The sequence below is a fragment of the Trichosurus vulpecula genome, chromosome 8, assembly GCF_011100635.1.
Source record: "Trichosurus vulpecula isolate mTriVul1 chromosome 8, mTriVul1.pri, whole genome shotgun sequence".
Lineage (NCBI taxonomy): Eukaryota > Metazoa > Chordata > Mammalia > Diprotodontia > Phalangeridae > Trichosurus > Trichosurus vulpecula.
In genome coordinates, this window is record NC_050580.1 from 225,319,116 (window position 1) to 225,338,542 (window position 19,427).

The window sequence follows — 19,427 nt, forward strand, 5'->3', positions numbered from 1 at the left end:
ATTCTTTGCTTCACAAAAAGTGCTGCTATAAACATTTTGCTATGGATAGGGATGTTCTTCTTATCAGGGGCCTCCTTAGGGTAAAAATCTAGTAATAAAACCTCTGAGACAAAGGACATTTTTGTTGCTTCATTTGCATAATGGCTTTCCAAAATGGTTGTCACAGCTTCACTAAGAATGATGTGCCTGTCTTCCCACAACCCCTTATACTCTTTGGATGGAATATTCCAATCTTTTATCATCTTTACCGATTTACAGTGTGAGAGATGAAACCTCAGAGCCTTTTAAACTTAGAAGGTTGCCACTAAGATAGTGAATGTCCATCCCAGTATTGTCATTTGGTTTCATATTCTCAGGAAAGAAACACAAGGCAGAAGAGTCTACAAGGGTTTTAAGATCAAGTCTCAAGCTGATCTAGGCCAGAATGTGTTGGTTGGCCAGGTATGAACAGTTTACCATCTCACCTCCTACAGGAAATCCAAGTAGAAGCTCTGATACATTCAGAAGGCAAGGAAAAAGAGATGTCTAGAGCAGGGCTTCTTAAACTTTTTCCACTCATGACTCCTTTTCACATTTAGGCTATGTTCGTTGGCGTTGCATGGCCTGAGGGTATGCACAGTGCAAAATGAACATGCTTTATGTTCAGAACCAATGCAACAGTGAAGTTGTATAATGCAACATGGGCAAGCACTGCCAGAAACACCTTGGATTCATTACACCTTTGATTTTTAATTAATTTCTGGTCATTGCGCATTGCCTCTTACAGTTGCTAAATATTTCGTAACCCCTTATTGGGTCATCACTCCTTAAAGTCTATTCACTAGGTAGCCCTTCCTACCTGAGTGGCCAGTCTTCTCTGATGCTGCTTTAAAATGAAAGGTTTTTTTAATCTTTTTTTTTCAGTTGTCAAGCACTTCTTTTTTCCCTTCTATCTCTCCCTAACCACTGGAACAATAGCTAACATTTATATAGTGTTAAAAGCTTTACAATTACTATCTCATTTGATTCTCACGAAAACCCTAGAAGGTAGGTGCTATTATATATTACAGATGAGCAAACAGACAGACAGAAGTTAAATGATTTGCCCAGGATCACACAGCTTGTAAGTATACGAAGCTGAATTTGAATCAGATCTTCCTAACTCTAGGCCCAGCACTCTACTCACTATGTCACTTAGAAATATGGAAACCTCATTATCACATAAGCATAGTTGAGTAAAACAAATTCCCACATTGTCCATGTCCAAAAATGTGTTTCACATTTTTTATATTAATCCATCAATCTCTCTTTCATGAGATGGGCCCTATTCTGCATCATGGTTGGTCATTACATTCATCAGAGTTCAAGTTTTTCAGAAATATTCATCTTTACAACATTTAATATGATTGTATAAATTGTTCTACCACTGCTTCTGCTCTTTTAACTCTGCATCAGTTTGTATGTCTTCCCAGGTGTCTCTGAAACTGTCTTTCTTCCTTTCTTACAATACAATAGTATTCCATTACATTCATATAGGATCCTACAGTGGATTTCTAGTTATTTGCTACTACAAAAAAGAGCTGCTATAAATATTTTTAAAATATATGACCATTTCCTCTTTCTTTGATGCCTAGTAGTGGTACTGATTCAAAGGTCAAAGGGCATAATGGCTTATAATTCAAAATTTCTTTTCCAGAACAGTTGTACCATTTCATAATTCCACCTATAAAGCATCAATGTATCTGTTCTCCCACAACTTCTCCAACATTTGTTATTATTCTATTTTATCAAATTTGCCAAAATAATAGGTTTGAAGCCGACAGGTTCAAATTGGCATTTCTCTAATAGTGATGTGCAGCATTTTTTTCACATGACTATAGATACCTTGGGTTTCTTCCCTTGAAAACTGCCTTTTATCAATTGGGAAACAGCCTTTATTCTAATAAATTTGAATCAGTTCCTTATATATCTTGGAAATGTGGCCTTTATCGGGGAAATGTGCTATAATGATATTTTCCCAGTTAATCCTTTCCTTTTTAATGTTGGCCATATTGACATTTGCCCTTCCCCAATCCTGTGGTACCTCTCTCTTTCAGATGACTGAGAGTTGCTCATCAATATGTCCCATTTCTTTCAGTATCCTACGATGTAGCTCATCAGGTTACAATAACTTGAACTGATCAAGGGCAGCTAAGTCCTCTCTTACTGTGCCTCGGTATAATTCAAATAGCGGCTCCTTGTTACTAAGTTTTACATAGTCCTTTCCATTCTAAAGACCAGTCTTCTAAGCCAAGAAAAATAAGGCTAAGCAGCTCTCCCTGTTCTCTTCCACTGGAAGCAGCAGTTATATTACTTCTTTGTTCCTTCTATTTTCCTCTAAATACTTGAATCCCTAATCCCATTTTTTTTTTTGTCTTGCCTTTCCTTTTCGGACTCAGCTTAATCTGATCTTAGTGCTCTTGACATTATTCTTACAGGACTCTGCCATGCTTTTGTATTCATCCTCCACCTTCTTTAAATAAGTGTTTAAGTTTTAACTAAGGTCCCTATTATGTCCTGCCTGGATCATTGTAATAGGCCTGCTAACTGATCTCCCTACCTCCATTCTCTCAGACCTCATATAGACCTCATATTTATTGTTTTGCATCTTTATAATGTGTTTGTCACAAACTGCTGTGTATTATTTGTTTGTTCTTATCTCTCATACTAAAAGCGTACTCTAGGAAATCTGTCTTTTTTTAATGCAACTATTATTTTACTTTTTGTCAATTAATATACATCAATTTTGTCTTCCTCCCACTTTCCTCTTCCCGAGGAAAAAAAAAAAGAAAACAAAACTCTTATAATGCCTAGTCAAGCAAATAAAATTCTCACATTGTGTCCAAAAATGTATGTCACATTCTACACCCAAAATCCATCACTTCTCTCTTTATCATCAGACCTCTACAATCATACATGGTCACTGGATTAATCAGAGTTCTTAGATTTTGCTGCAGTCTCTTATTTTAATTGTGTGGATCTTTCTGCTTCAAGTCTGTTCCTTGTAAATGACATATCATTGGATTCTGCTTTCTAATCCATCCCGCATCTTTTGTATTGTAGGTGAGTCCTTGCCATTCATATCCTTACTTGTGATCATGAATTGGATATATTTCTCCATCCTTTTCCTTCTCTGTTTCCCACCCCCTCCTTATAAAGAAGATGGTGGTAAGAGAGAAGGCATTGCTCATAAATTTGATGAATCTGCTTGTGCTTCTCTGTCCCTCTTCTCTTGCCTCATCCAGAGAATGATCACAGGTTCTTATTCTTTTAAAGAATAATAAAAAGAAATAATAATAAAGAACAAAAAAATAATTTCTTTTAAACTCTCCTTCAAGATCTGCCCTCCTTAGTAACAGTTTATTTTGTTTAGAATTAATCCTTCCTTTAATCTAAGGTACTTATTCCCTTCTCTCACTTCTCACATTCTCACACTCACATTGAGTGAAATGTATTTCTCTATCCAGTTGTGTGCATGTACGTGTATCCTTCCCTCCTTTGATCAGTCCAGATGAGAATGAGGTTCAAGTGATGCCTCTTCCCCTGCCCTTTCCTCCTTACATATATAATCTTCTACTGGCATACACTGATTATGTTAAATAATTTTCTCTACCCTTCCTCTCCCCTTTCCCCTTACTGGGTTCCTTCTTCCCCTCCCCCCTTTCCATTCTTCTTTTAATCATCAAAACTTAACAGAACCATACCCAGGTGCTCTGACTTTTTAGACTCTCTGACCCCTGATAATGATAGGGCTCTGAGGGAATACCTCAACGTCTCCTCATATCAGAATTTAAATAGTTTATCCTTATTTAGTCTCTTATGATTGTTTGCTCATCCTTACTTTTTTATGTTTTTCTTGACTCCTGTGTTTTTATTTTAAAGTTTCACCTCAGCTCCACTCTTTGTTTCCAGGATGTGAGCCACAAGTTGCTATTAGTTTCTAAATTTACTCCTTAATGAACATAGTCAAAGGCCCATGACCACTACTTATCCTGAAATACCATTCCTAAGTGTAGATCACCTTCTCAATCTGCCCTGGATCTGTGACCTGGAACTGAGTAGTGAGTGACAGAGCTGCCTGTTAGGACCTGTTGTGGCACACTTCACAAAGACAGTCCCCTCTGGGTGTGTCTGAGACACCTTCTCATTCTTCTTGCACATCCTCAGCCCTCTTTCAGTCCTTGGACCAGAATGCTCTACACAGCTCTTTCTGACTAGTTCCTGTCCCTAGCGTCCACAGACTTTTCTGTCTCCCTTTGCTAACTTAGACATAAAATTAGAGACTTTTTCTTCAATTTCCCAGTCAAGACTTGTTCTGATGCATTTTCTCTATCTTGATGGAGGATGACTATAGTTCTCCCTGCATCTTGGCTCCTCCTCTGATGCAACTTTGACACGGTCTCTCCATCCACCTCCCCGTGCCACCCCTACCCCCCCACAACTGCAAGCTTTGATAAAAAGGAGGAAAACCAAGAGACTGCTCAGGGTTTGCTGAGTCATCCCAAAACACCGAGCCCTTCAACTTTGAGGCACACATATCCACTAAAGTTCCCAAGGGAGCTCGGTGAAAACTATGGGAAGAGCTCTAGTCATAATCTGACTACATAAGTAATAAGTAACAGAGCTAGGATTCAATCCAGTGATCTTTCTCAAATACCACAATGCCTCACAAATGATACACTTTTGAGTAGGGTATTTAAGTACAGGACAGCTGTATTTAGCTACCTATAGGAAAAAGGGCAAGGTCTCCCACTGCATCCAGTCATCCTAGTCTTTCCATTGGACCCACTTGCAAGTCATGGCATCACCTTGCTGTTGTCATGGTCCTCTTCAAGAATGAAAGACAGATATCTAACAACAGCTCTCTATAAGTATTGATTGCTTTGGGTTTTATCTGGGGCTTGGGGAACATTGTTTTGGTAGAAAGAAGGATATTTTTCTTGGTGATGGGTACTTGGGCCGGTGGGAACTGTAAAATATTAGCACTCTGATCAGCTCAGTGGAAGCAGAATTACTGCTCTGGGTTATTACGTGCAGAGCCCAGACCTTATAAGTAGCAAAGTGCAGTGAATTGCTTTTCTGAACTACAAAATCACCACCTCAGCTAAGACTTGATAATTCACAGAGCAGCTTGAGCACTCCACTTTGTCTCCACCCTAAATTTAGCTGTGGTCTGTCTTTATAATGTTCACTCCAGCACCAACAATCCACATTCAATTTAACTCAGCTGAATTCAACTACTGTTCCAATGAATAGCACCTACTGTGTACAAGGCACAAGTACTACACACACACACACACACACACACACACACACTAAATACCCCCTGTCTTCAAGAAGCTTGGGGTTTAGGAGCAAAGTATACAACATGAACTCAAGTATAATATAAGGTAGGGAGTGACTGAGGGCAAAGAAGAAATAAAAGAGTTGTAGGAATTTTGAGGAAGAGAGAGAAGCAATAGTTGGTGGATCAGGGAATCCTTCACCAAGAAGGCAGAACCTGAGGTAAGCTTTGGAGAAAGATAAAGATAATGAAAGGCAAGGGGGAAAAGGAAGCACCTTCCAACCAGAGAAGACCACTGAAGGACCACTTGAGGCAAGAATTAGAAGTCCAGTCTGACTGGAGCATAGATTGATAAATGGTGTAATGTGAAATATTTGGAAGCAATTTCATTTTGTCACAAAAATAAAGGGAAGCGAGGAAGGAAATAAGCATTTATTAAGTGCCTACTATGGCCATGAATTGTGATAAGTACCTAACAAATATTATCTCATTTTAGCCTCACAGCAACTCTGAGAGGTTGGTGCTATTAAGATTTCTCATTGTATAGTTGAGAACACTGATACAAACAGAGGTTAAGTGACTTGCCCAGGGTCACACAAGCTTATAAGTGTCTGAGACTGGATTTTAACTCAGGTCTTCCTGATTCCAGAACCAGCACTCTGTCCACTGCATCACCTAGCTACCTCTAAAAAGGATTTACTAAAGGTTTTTTAGTAGACGGATGACCTTTTCCTTTCAGACCTTTGATAAAGAAGATTCGTTTGGCAGCTTTGTGAAATATGGGGAGAGACTGGTGGGGGGCTGGAGGCTAATTAGAAGAATACTAGAGTAGAACAGGTGAGATAGATCTGAACAATCTGAACTAGATTAGTGGCAAGGTTCTAGGTACAAGAGATGTTGAAGTAGAAACAACAAAACTTGGGGTCTGATTGATTACTGGTGGTGAAGATAAGCACAGAGACAAAGAGGAGCTGGAGATTACAAACCCCTATGACTAGGAAGATGATGGTATCCTCAATAATAGGAGGGAAGATTAGACTTTTTCCCAGGAGAATGAAAGGTCTTTGAGGATAGGGATTGTTTCATTATGTCTTGGTATCTCCAATCCCTAGCAAAGTACCTTGCCTATGGTGAGAGCTTCAAAAATGTTTGTTTTCTTGAAAGAGCAGTGGGTTTAGACTGGCAGGTTAGATTAATTCAGTTTGGAACATGTGGAGTTGGAGCTGCTGAGGGTACATCTGGGTGGATATATGAAACTGATGTTTCACTGAAGAGTCCTACCCTTGATCTTGCCACCATCCTAACACCTAACATTGCTACCACTCTGGCACAGGCCCTCATCACCCCGAGTCTGGATGACTGTAATGGTCTCTTGATGAGGAGGCTCAAATCTCTCCTCACTCCAATCCAGCCTCCATTCAACCACCAAAGCATAGGTTCAACCATGTCAACCACCTCCCACCCTGCACGCTGCTCAATAAACTCCAGTCATTCCATTGGGCATAGCCTGCAACAATGCAGATTGCTACCTCAGCCATACCTTCTCCCCGCTGTGCCTATAGTTGATATCCTCCCATAAACTTTCACGGTGGAGCCAGCAATGCACTCTTCTTCTGGAATCCTTGGCATAAAATAGACATCATGGTATCATTCAGAATGTCCATAGGTGCTTAATTTGTTGAAATGGATTAGATTAGATTGGATTAGGATTGAATTGAATTGTGTCCAGAAGACTGGCATGGGAGGCAAGGTCAAAAGCTTCAGGAAGGGGAAGGGAATAAGCATTTATAAAGCATCCATTCTGTGCCAGGCATTGTGGTAAGTGCTTTACAAATGTCTCATTTGAAAATCAAACAAAATAGAAACTGAAAAGCAGCTCTTAGATTTAGCAGTTAAGAGGAGAGATATGCCTCCTTCCACAAAAAAAGAAATAAAATTATGAAAACCTCACTAGCTTGTCGTTTTGAAAACAGATGAACTTTTATTAAGATATAACATTTTATATTATAGTTAAATGTGTGAAGAAGCAAAACATTCCCTTTTGCAATAACCCTATCTCTGTGAATGTATTATTTACAAATATGTAGTACACTGAATCTAGGCTTTATGTTAAAAAAATTTTTAAAATATGGTGTGCAATTTGTGGGCATATGCCATAATTACAAATTTCTATTGTAAAGAGGTTTGCATAGTACCTAAGTGATGTAACGGAGAACTGAACTTGGAGTCAAGAAGATCTGAGTTTGAATCCTGCCTTAAATGCTTGCTACCTATGTGACCCTGGGCAAGTCACTCTGAAGAGTGAGCTTCACTTTCCTATTGTATAAGATGGAGATGATTAGCACTTACCTCACAGGGTTGTAGTGAGGCTCAAATTAAACAACAAATGTAAGTGGGTGAGAGTGAATTGAAGAATTGCTTAGGTGACTTTGCTGGAGGCTTTCCTTTATGCTGAAAGATTCTCAAATATCTCAGTTCTGAAGGTCTGCTATTTTATAGAAGACCCACAGGGCATGAACAAGTCCCTCAACCTGTACAGGTTGCTCCCCCTCACTGAAATGCCTTTTGATTGATGTCCAAGCTTTGTTCACACCTCTGACTGACTAATTCAGTGGGCTGATAAATGAATCACCAAGGGAGCCTCCAAGCCAAGCCCCTCCAAGCGAACTTCTCAGTTAAGTAGGATTCAATCAACCTCCACCATCGCAACAAATGTGCTTTGAAAACCTTAAAGTGCTATGTAAAAATTAACCACAATTTTTAGAAATAGGGACTGGATTTTTGATTTCATGGCCACAGGGAACTCCCAGAAAACTCCCTGTGCCAATGCTGGTTGGCATTTTGCTGTCAAACTCAGATGGAAATGGGGCCACTAAACCATACATAAGGATACCTCCAGGGTGCATATTGAATTAATATTAGCTGTGTTTTATTACATTTTAATCTGGCTCTGACAGCGCTCTGGAGTGTGGTGGATAGCAGTCCTGAAGGCAGGCTGCATGTTTGGCACCTAGAGCATTAGAGGTGATATGATTGCCCCAGGATCACATGACCAATTTGTATCAGAACATAGGCCAACTCTCTCTCCACTATGCAGTGAAATGACCATGATCATAATCATTGTCATGCTCTTTAAATTTAGTTAAAAATTATTTTTGATATATCCAAGTGGCTAAATCACTTTGTAGAATTCACATGGGGGTGAAAGTCACAAAGGAATAGCAGTGTAAACAACACAGGCAATTTTCTTTATGCATCTATTTGCATAATAAAGAGACAGAATTTACTATTGGTATTTGACATGGCAGGAACTGAGAATACAAATTGGTGCTATGAAAGTCTGGGAGATAACAGCATAGAGTAGAAAGAGTACTAAAATATGGAGATGGGAACTGAGTTCAAATCCCATCCCTACTATTTATTCCATGCAGGACTTTGGATAAATCACTGTCTCTGGGCCTCACTTCCTCAAGTATAAAATGGTTTCTTCTAGCTCTAAATGATCCTATAGATAATGCCTATGTCTTGGAGGACATCCTGATTTGATTTTAGCCACCGCTTTGGTGGACTGCCTTGATTCTACAGGACAGCAACCCTCAAAGAGTTATCCCTCCCTCCCTGACAGCCAGTTTAGTCAGTTTAGACTGGTCTTCCCAGTTTGGAAAGCCTTACTCCAGAGACCTGTACTCTTTCCCTATTCTTGTTCTAATAATTTGTCAGAACCCTTTCAGAGGAATGGAAGTACAGGTTTCTGGAATTGCTTTTCCTAAAAACGTTTAATATTAGGATACTGGGACTTAAAGTTACAATCATCGGCCTCCCTGGACAGGTAATTTTATCTGAGCATATTCACACCTATTTTAAAAATGCTTTAACTATTGACCACTATTAGTCATGAGAACAAACCCCAAAATCTGAAATAGTTTTAGAAAGAAATTTCTTTGGTCATTTGGTAGAGAAGGAAAGCTGGAAGGAGGTTCTCTCATCCAAGATCTCAAGGTTTACATTGTATAGGAGTTGAGAAGAATACCAGCACATGAACCACATGTAACATGTAAGCTATTTTGTAGAGAAGAAAGTTCCCAGGCTAAGTCCATCGAGATGTATATCAGTAAGCATAAACATTCAGATTTGGGGAACACAGAACATAAGTATTGGGTGGACCAAGGATCTGGGTAGGATCCAAGCATTCCCTGTAGCCACCTGGCTTCCCCAGGAGCATCAGAGGTCAGCCTGACCTCTACAGTAAGCTTTTGGGTTAGACAATTCTAGCTACATAAAGCTAGGTTCAAACAATATTAATAAGGTTTTCTGAACAATATATGTAATAAAATATTTCCCTACATCATTAGTTCTAAAAGATCTAAAATTCATGAACAAAAGCTATTTTCCATTTCATTTAGTAGCTTATATTTAGCAATCTAGACTTCATGTCCATATCTCATTTAGTAGAATGTTGGCAATCCAACATGCTATGTATGACCTTATCTTATAGGTGTGTTTAGGCACTAGAGATGAAATACTGTAGGAGATATATTTATGATATCTATCCAGATAAAAGTTTCTTTGGGCATTTATGTTACCAAGAAATTAAGTCTTTCTAAAAAAATAAAGAAGATAGTCTCACTAAATAATAGCTTTTATAAGGAAGATAACTGAAAATACATTCTTTTCTTTATTTTAATAAAACTTGAAATTATAGCTATTTTTTTTCATATTTGCAGGACTATCTCAAGCAGGTGCTGGACATTGATCTTCATGCACAGATCCATTTCGGCAGGGTTTTTATGAAACCAGGGTATGACATTTTTCTTGTGTCAAAAAATATATATAATATGAGTTTTGACTTACACTTCGCTGGAGACTTTATTGAAAACCTATGATTTATTATACTTTAATATTATGTCTCTTTCCTTCTAAGATGTTCACAGAACATTTAGCACAAGAATAATTACTACCTAAAATGGAAATTAATGTGCAAATAACACCAAACAGTTTTCTTCCTCAGAGTTATAGGATAACAAGGGCTTTATCTGAGGTCACTGAAACTTATAGAGCACGTATCCTCTTCAGCAGCAGAGAAACAACCGAGTTTACCTCTTAGCAGGAATAATTAGCTAAATTTAGAAGCTACTATACTTCCCCTGCCCCCACCACCCACCCACCCAGAGCAGCCGCTTCTCCATTAGAGCTCTAGGATCTCTCCCCCCTCTACAGGGGCCATGAGTCCCAAAATCTCCCTCCTTCAACTGAATAACTGAATTTGTCTTAAAAAGTGGATTTGAAGGGCACTTTTAATTCTACTTTACGGAGGAATATTTTGTAACTTGTCTCAAAAATCATATATGTGCCTCTGAACTTCCTTACGAATGACCACTAGTTAATAGCACTGTTAATAAAACAAAGCAACTTTTCTAGAGCACCGCTCACACAGCCTCCAAGTTAATCTAAGTTGTCATCACCTCACATCTTCGTTACTATAGTAGTTGGTGGGGTTTGTTTGCAGCAAAGCCAGTCCTGTGGAAGAATTTTCTCCCCTTACAATTTCCACACCTATTTTCCTCTCCCTTCTCATCCCTCTTTCCCCACCCTACATTTCACACTTCCCAAAGAGAGAAAGAATAAAGTTTGTACGTCTCATTTTATATAAACATTCCAACCTTGGACTTTTTCCCATAAACAATAACCACTTTGTTGTTCAGTCGTATCTGACTCTTCACAACCCCATTTGGGGTTTTCTTGGCAAAGATACCGGAGTGGTTTGCCATTTCCTTCTCCAATTCATTTTACAGATGAGGAAACTGAGGTAAACAGGATTAAGTGATTTGCCCAGGAGGCCAGGTTTGAACTCCGATCTTCCTGACTCCAGGCTCTGTGTTCTATCCACTGTGCCACCTACCTGCCTCCAAAATAATCATTTAGGGAAGGGCTATTGGGCAAACTATAGCTGAGGGTCTACAACCAGTGGCAAGTCCCTGCCGCTCTGTGTTATTGGAAAGTTATTGGAAAGAACAGGTGAAAGAACATGTCTCCAAATTACAGTATACTCTTCCCCCACCCCCGTTACCTAAAAGCTCTGTTGTCCTATTCATGAATTCTTGGACCTAGTCTATGAGAAAGAAGTATAGATAGATTTTAACCCTATTCCATATACTCCTCTGCTACCTTAAATCTCAGTTAAAGGGACATAACATGGTTGTTGCCTTGGGGAAATCCCTGAAAGCAACATAAGGACAAAATTGAAAGGTGCTGATGTTCTCATAAGTGAATAAATATATTGATAAGTATTGAGTTATTCTCCAGTTGCAGTAAAGGCTAAGTTGAGGGGTGAAGCACTAATCCTGGTGAACTTCCTCTTCCTCACAGTGCCCTTTTTCTTATCATTTACCAGTGTATGTATGAACCATAAACCTTGGATTACCTCCATCCAGGTACTTTCTGTATTTCTGTATACTTCTAAGCAACTGTGGAAAGAAATACAGGATTAAGACAAATCCATTTACTAAAAATACTCATTTTCAAGAATTCAGCAGGCTTAATAGACTAAACATAATCCCAGGGTGGAGAACCTGTGACCTGCAGGCCACATGTGGCCCTCTAGGTCCTCAAGTTTGGCCCTTTAACTGAATCCAAACTGTGAAACTGAAGTCTGGATTCAGTCAAAGGGCTGCACTTGAGGACTTAGAGAGCCTCATGTGGCCTAGAGGCCACAGGTTCCCCACCCCTGTAATACACACGAATGGTTAACCATCTGTATAACATGTACTATTAAAGCTATTAAATTGCTTGAAGCTTTTTTTAAATCTAGGAATCTAAATTTTTTTTAAATCTAGGAAATGTTATATATATATAAAGAGTTAGGATTAATTATGGTTGAGGAAAATACTATAAACCAAAAACTGTCCCTAGAGCAAGTGGCATGAAAATAGCCTCAGTTGAGGAGTAGGTAGCTCATCCTAGCCCACCATCTGGTAGCTTTCTACTTGAATTTCTTGCTAACTAGCTGCTAAACTCTGTTGTTTCTACCCTACTCTAAATTTAGCACCCTGGTACAAAACCCTGGTTGCCTCCAGCCTAGTTATAGCTCTGATACAGGCAGCATGGTATAGTGAAAAGAGCTCTGGATATGCAGTCAGAGAACCTCAGTTCACATTCTGTCTCTGTTACTTACTACCTGTGTGCTTTAATAGGGCAGCTAAGTGGCACAGGGGATAGAGTGGAGTTAGGAAGATTCATCTTCCTGTGTTCAAATCTGGCCTCAGATACTTCCTAGCTGTGTGACCCTGGGCAAGTCACTTAACCTTGTCTGCCTCAGTTTCCTCATCTGTGTAAAGTGATCTGGAGAAGGAAATGGTAAACCACTTCAGTATGTTTGCCAAGAAAACCCCAACATTCTTTTTGTAAGAGTTATAACTTACATTAGATGGAACTTTAAAATCTCCAAATTTCTTTATTTACATTTATTTCATTTGATCTTCCCAACAGTCTTATGAGTTAAGTAGAGCAAGTATTATCTCCACTTTACAGATGATGAAAATTAGATGGTGCAATTTGGAGGGGTCTGCCCAGGGTATCACATAGCTGGTATATGGCATAGCCCGTACTCAGAACCAGTTCTTGTGACTCTTAAGTTCAGTACTCTTTCTCTAACATGGTTTAGTTATAAACAGTTGTTCCTGCATCCTTGGGCTGCCCAGGCATGGGAGTGAAATTTCTCCTCTATGACTGAGACTTTACTAGTATTGTTGTTGGGAATGTGAGGTTGGCATTGGGATCTTTCTGAAAGTTTGCTTTTTGTCAGATTATGAATCTGAAATTTCCCAGCAGTCAAGGAGGAATGCCAGCTGAGTACAGTAATAATGGACCTCCGAGAAAAAAGTTCCTGTTGTCTTGCTATGTTGTCACTCAGACCATTCATAGGGTGGTCATAGTTTTAAGGGACCTTAGCAACCACTGAGTCCAACTCCCTCATTTTACAGATGAGAAAACTAAGACTAAATGATTTTCCCAGGATCAAAGAGCTCATTCAGATGCCATTTAGTGGAACTTTGTGACTCAAGTCCAGTGCCATACTACCACACCTCACTGCCTCTCACTGCTACTGAGAAGAATATTTTGTTTTAGGTGGATATGGATTATTTTACCATGGCTATTCAGATTTTTTCTCTAGGTATTGCCCATTTAATTAATTATACAAAGGACATTCTAAGTGAGTTCCAGTGTACTTCTTGTTAACCACAAAAATGAATCGATATGTTCTCTTCACTGTGTAAAGTATGCATACATTTCCTGCTCTCACTCTTAGTGGAGAATTATTGGTTTAATATCTATGATTAAAATTTTCTCTTAACATCTCTGCTATTTAATTTCGATATTCCTTTCTTCATTCTTTGTTATTCAGGATTTTTGTGGGTTTCAGGGGCTTATCAGCCCTTAATGGTTATTCTTCTTCCCTGGAGTCATAATACCCAGTTTGTGACTTCAATCATTTGCATGTATGCTTGTCCTAGTCTGACTACCCAAGAGAATAGACAATATGAGCTGAAAAGTACCAAGGAAATTGCTTCCTAAAGATAAACAGAAAATAATTTCTATTTAGCCACAGCATTTTTAAGATAAGACACTTATGTTTATAATCATTCACATTACAAACATTATTTGGTAATGACATTTTTGTGGTAATAGGATTTTGTTAAAGTGAACTGGTTGCAATCACATTTTTAGCCTTCAAATTCATAAATGACACTAAGCGGAATCCCAGCCTCTCCGAAGTGAGTTAGCGAGGGGGAAGAAATGATCCCTTTGTCTATAGGAAAAGGGAGAAGGAAGCATTTGGCCCAAACCAGCTCCATCTGGTTCCTGGATCTTCGTGGGTGGTGTTTTGTTTTGGTGATTGGCTAGGGAATTTAGGTGGCCTCCTTAAAGACATTGGACTGTGGAGAGAAAGGAGAAGAATTTAAGGGCTATTGCTACTAGATAGCAAGATGCATTGAAATTTCTGGTAAAGTTCTTTCCACCCACCACAGGCAATTATGGTGTTTCATTTTGCAATGACTATAATGTAGACAGAAGCCTGTTCTCAGGCCTTTTATGCAGGATTATTTTTGTATAGCATTCTTTATGCTATTTGCTCTTCTTAATGTACCAGTTCTAACAAGTTTGGATATCTCTTTTTCAAGCCCATGGCAGATTAGAAACAGCCAAAGACTGGCCCCAGACTGCAGTGAGAAGTGTCAGCAGATAGCCAGACTCCAAGAAAAGAGGTAGCAAAGCCATAAAGACAATCACAAGAACTCAGAAAGTGCAGAGATCTGTGGTCATTTAGAGAAGAGATGACCTCCCAATATTACTGCAGAGTAGAATACTGATGTTCATAATAATAACCTTGAGCCACCAAATTAAAGACCTCTGACCTTTGGCACATTCTTTTTTTTGGGGGGGGCACATTCTTTAAAAAAAAAGAAGCTAAATGATTTTTAGTATTCTGTGAGTACAAAGTCAGGGAGACATACAGTATATCTTAGTAAGAGCGCCACATTTACGTAGTGCTTTTTTTTACAAGGGGAGTTCATTTCAATTCACCAAACATCTATTCGGTACCTACTGTGTTCCAAGCACTGTGATAGGTCAGTAAAAGAGATACAACAGATGTTTCTCAGGGAGCTTTCTTCTGAGGTAGGGAGTGCAGTCCTCAATTTCAAGATGAAATGGGAGCTCAGGTTGATGATGAAGTGAGTCACCCTAACAACAGTCATACAACTAATAGTAGAAATCAAACAGCCAGCAAGTATTTATCAGAGCTCAGACCCCAACCCAAATCCATTTCTTTTTCTGCTATGTTATACTGCCTCTTAGTATACGATATCAATTTTAGAAAGATTTCTAGTTATAGTTAAGATGAAAAACATGGCAAGAGTTTATGCAGTAAACCCCAAGTGTTCTGATTAGCTTAGGTTTTACTCTAATTGAATTTGAGCTTTAGTACAAACCAAGAGATAGTCCGGTAGAAAGAGCTCTCAAGTATTGAGTAGTGAGCTGGAAGGTATGTGAGCCCAGGAGAGTAAAGAATCAAATAATCGGAAGGGTAAAGTGAGCTTTGGAATTTATAAATAAATGCGTGGTACACATTTGTACCACAAGTAGACTAAAGGGAGGAAAATGACATACATACAAAAAAAAAGGGAGGGAGAGGCTGGACAATTGAGAAAGATAGTAAAAACAAGTCTCCTTAAATTCTTGTTAAACACTTCTTTAGTGTTCCAGGGGCTACAAGAAAGATCAAATAAAGTATTTCATAACATGTGATCATTTATATGTTATACTGACATAATAGAAGTACCCCAGTATTTATTGTGTACTTTATATCTAGTACATAAAAACAATTTAATTTCTCTCTAGCCTGCCAACAACATTTGCAACCTTGGACATTGATGGTATAAGAAAAATAATCTTTGCACTACCAGGTAAGAGAAATATAATTTCTGTGGCTTTCTCTGAAAAAGGGACAGAAATGTTTTGTGCTTTGCTACTTAAATCTTTTGAGTTCCACATCCTAGATGCTACCTCTTTCTGGACACTTACCCTTCAGATCATCATAGAGAGCGGGCAGATGATGACTATGAGTAAATCAGATGACCTCTGAGTTTCCTTCTGGTTCTGAAATGCTGTGATTTTATAATAATGTTAACCCATCTCTACCACTCCTGAGAGCGGAGATCCATGGATACTATGGAAGAAATCCAAAACTGCTCTAGCCTTCAGAAAATGAAATCTTAGCCATTTTTGCAAGGTTTGAAAATACACTGATGCTTCATAAGCTCTTTGCCAGACTCATTACGGCCAAGTCTCATTCAGAATTTTCTCCTGAACCCCAAGACCAGTACCAGTCATGCAAGACTAGACACTTGTGGTGACTGGGCCTCATTTCCAAACATACAAAAAAGTTCATAGGATTGTACATGTAGAATTAGAACAGGCAGACAGCCTCTCAGAGGCTTTCTGGTCCAACTCCTCTCTTTTTACATATGAGAAAACTGAAACCCAGAAAGTAATTTACTGAAGGTCATATGGATCATAAAACATCAGAGAAGGCACCTGAATCCAGGTTCTCTTTCCACTGTTAAAATGCTGCCTCCTTAACACAGTCTTTCAAAAAAAATAAGAAATCAGATTAAATTCAATCAGATCTGACATTTACAATTCCTTTGGATTTGGGGTGGTTATTTTTATTATGAAATAAATTTAACAAGTAAGTTAATATTTGTATATAAAGGTAAAGAGCAGGAGTATTTGATATGTGTAGAATAAAATATACTCTAAAACTTCTAAATCTGATGCTTTAAAAAGATTATATAAACCTTATAATTAAGGACTTAAAGCAGTATGCAAGGAAATTAGCCATCAGAAAGCTTTGTTTCTGAGGTAAAATGCTGAAAATGTGATCAGTGATGGGCCCCATGGCACTTTCATCCCCCAAATGTAGGTATTTTTCTGTTCTCATTTTTACAAAATTATGTTCTATAAAGAAATGATTGCTTGTCACTTCTTCCTTTGGTCTGTAAGAAGGTTGATATAGTCATTCCTTTATTCAGCAAACATTTTGAAGCACCCATTGTTTGAAGCAGTATAACATGCAGTCAATCAGCTAGCATGTATTAAGCTCCTATGTTCCAGGCACCATGATGACCAATGGAAATACAAAGAAAGGCAATAAAACAATCCCGACGGGCTCAAGGAACTCACAATCTAATGGGGAGCAGCATACAAACAACTATGTACAAACGAGATAGAGACAGAATAAAATGGGGTTGATCTCAGAGGGAAGGTGCCCTGTGACCCTGGCGAGCCACTTACACTCTCAGTGCTCCCAGGTAACTCTCTAAGACTGTGCATTGCAGAACAGCTGCTGATCTGCTTTAGTAGAGTGAGTTTCCTCCCTGGAATGACAGGATCCTAGACCTAGAGCTGCAAGTAACCTTAGAGATTATCTAATTCAGCCCCTTCATTTTATAAATGAAGAAAATGAGAGTAAGAGGTTTGTTCAAGGTCATACAGGTAAGCATCAGAGGCAGGATTTGAACCCAGGACCTCTGACTCAATAGTCAATGAAATCAAGTCTGGTCCCCTCCCCATCCTATCCCCCCCAAAATTACAAGACACTGTGCTAGGTTCTATACAACCTGCCTTCAAAGAATTTACAATCCAGTAGTTCCCCTACAGTATACAAATAACGGTAACACAGTTATTTGGTAAATGCATAGGAGAGGTACAAAGTGTTATGGAAGTTCAAAAGAGGAAGAAGTCTAGCTATTCCTTCTAACCCATTTCTTCATGCACTTATCCCTGAATCTGCCTTTGTAATCACGAGTGGAAAGGGTACAATTTTTCCAGGAGAGGGCAGACAGAGCAAGGAGAAGAGCTAGTCAGTGCTTCTGACCTTTACAATCCCAAGAGCAGTGTGAGCAAGGGATCTCAGGCTCTTTCCATCCCTGTCCCTCCGCATTTAGTCCCATCTCATTAACCTGTCTGCCTTATGGTGCTCCCTGCCTCAAATGCCTTGTTCCATCATTTGGGGGCTCAATCAACCAGAAGCATAAATGAAGTACTGTGCTCTGTGCCAGGCACTGTGATGGCAAATACAAAGAGAAAGACATGCCCATTTATAATTATGTACAAAACAGAGACAAAGGTGATTTGGGAGGGGAGGCACTAGCAGCTAAGGGAATCAACAAAGTCTTCAAGAAGAAGGTGTCACCTAAGCTAAGCTAAGCCTTGGGGGAGGGGGATGGCACTAGGGATTCTGAGCAGTTGAAGAGGGAATGTTTTCTAGGCATGTAAAAGCACTGAAGCAGGAGATGAGTGTCAAATATGAGGACAAGTAAGAAGGTCAGTTTGTCTAAATATTCACATACTATAATGGAAGGAGGCAATATATGAGGCTGGAAAGGAAGGTTGGAACCAGGTTGTCAAGATCTTTAAATGTCAAACAAAAGAGTTCACTTCTGATCCAGAGGTAGTAAGTAGAGATAGGTCAAGGTCAGATTTGTGCTTTAAGAAAGTGTAGGCTGCACCAAGGTAGTGGTCATGTGAGTGGAAAGAAGGGGTCAGATTGGAGAGATATGGTGGAGTCATAGAAAACAAAATAAGGCAACTGACTAAATGTGTGGGATCAGTGGGAGTATGGAATCGAGGACAACACCGAGGATGAGAACCTAAGTGACTGAAAGAATGCTGTTGCCTTTCTTTTTTTCATGCCAAAAATAATCTTCAGAAGAGAGACTGGTTAAGTAATTTGCTGAGACAGTTAAGCCGACATATCTCATTCTGTCACTTCTACCTTTCTAAAAGATGTGATCAAAAAGTCTAGTCTGAGGACTCAAAATTCTCTCCATTAACAGAAGTGTTTTCTGAGACACATATGCCCCCCCAGAATGTCTCACGGAAAATACATTCAGCATATTTAGTTGATTTACAATCTCTTAGTTGATCATATAACCAAAGGCACATTACAGTGAGGGGCTACTGACTGAATTAGAAATTGTGTCCCCCTCAAATAGACAGCAATGTTCTTTCAAACTGTTATTACAACCTGGAATGTTCCCTGTTCATCCCTAATGAACCAAAAGAGGGCAGCAACATCTCACATCTCAAGTTATAAAGAAAGCAAGGGCCTCCACAGCTAGCTAGTATTTTCAGCTTTATGAAATAAAGACTATATCTGTTTTCCTCGCTGCCAAACAGAGCCTTTATCAGTCTTTATGATTTTTAAAAACAATTCATTTTAAATACTAAGATGGGAATGTAATCTCTGTTGAAGGTTTTCTGACCTTTTCCAGAAAAGTTTCCCTCTTATATTTTGAGGTAGAAGGAAGAAGTATACCTGAGAGATCCATGGGATTTCATTGAAAATGAATAAATTTGATTCTACCTCCTTAACAGCTCTCATATCCATCTCCTCTCTATTCACACTACATCCATTCTCAGCCCCTTATCACCTCTTGCTTGGACAGTTATAATAACCTCCTAATTGGCCTCTGTTCTCCCCTCTCTAAATCATCCTTCATACAAATGCCAAATTGATATTCCTAAAGCACCAGTCTGAACATGTTGCTCCCCTGCTCATGAG

At 39.0% G+C, this 19,427-nt stretch overlaps 1 protein-coding gene across 4 annotated transcripts in view; it reads left to right on the forward strand.

Annotated features, from left to right (window-relative positions):
* GPHN (gephyrin) overlaps positions 1–19,427 on the forward strand; it is an 885,721-nt gene that overhangs the window by 849,647 nt on the left and 16,647 nt on the right. For all 4 annotated transcript variants that reach the window (XM_036769505.1, XM_036769507.1, XM_036769503.1 and 1 more), the window contains 2 exons: positions 10,027–10,100; positions 15,701–15,765. In XM_036769505.1, the coding sequence (XP_036625400.1) occupies positions 10,027–10,100; positions 15,701–15,765 (139 nt within the window). The remainder of the gene's footprint in view (positions 1–10,026; positions 10,101–15,700; positions 15,766–19,427) is intronic.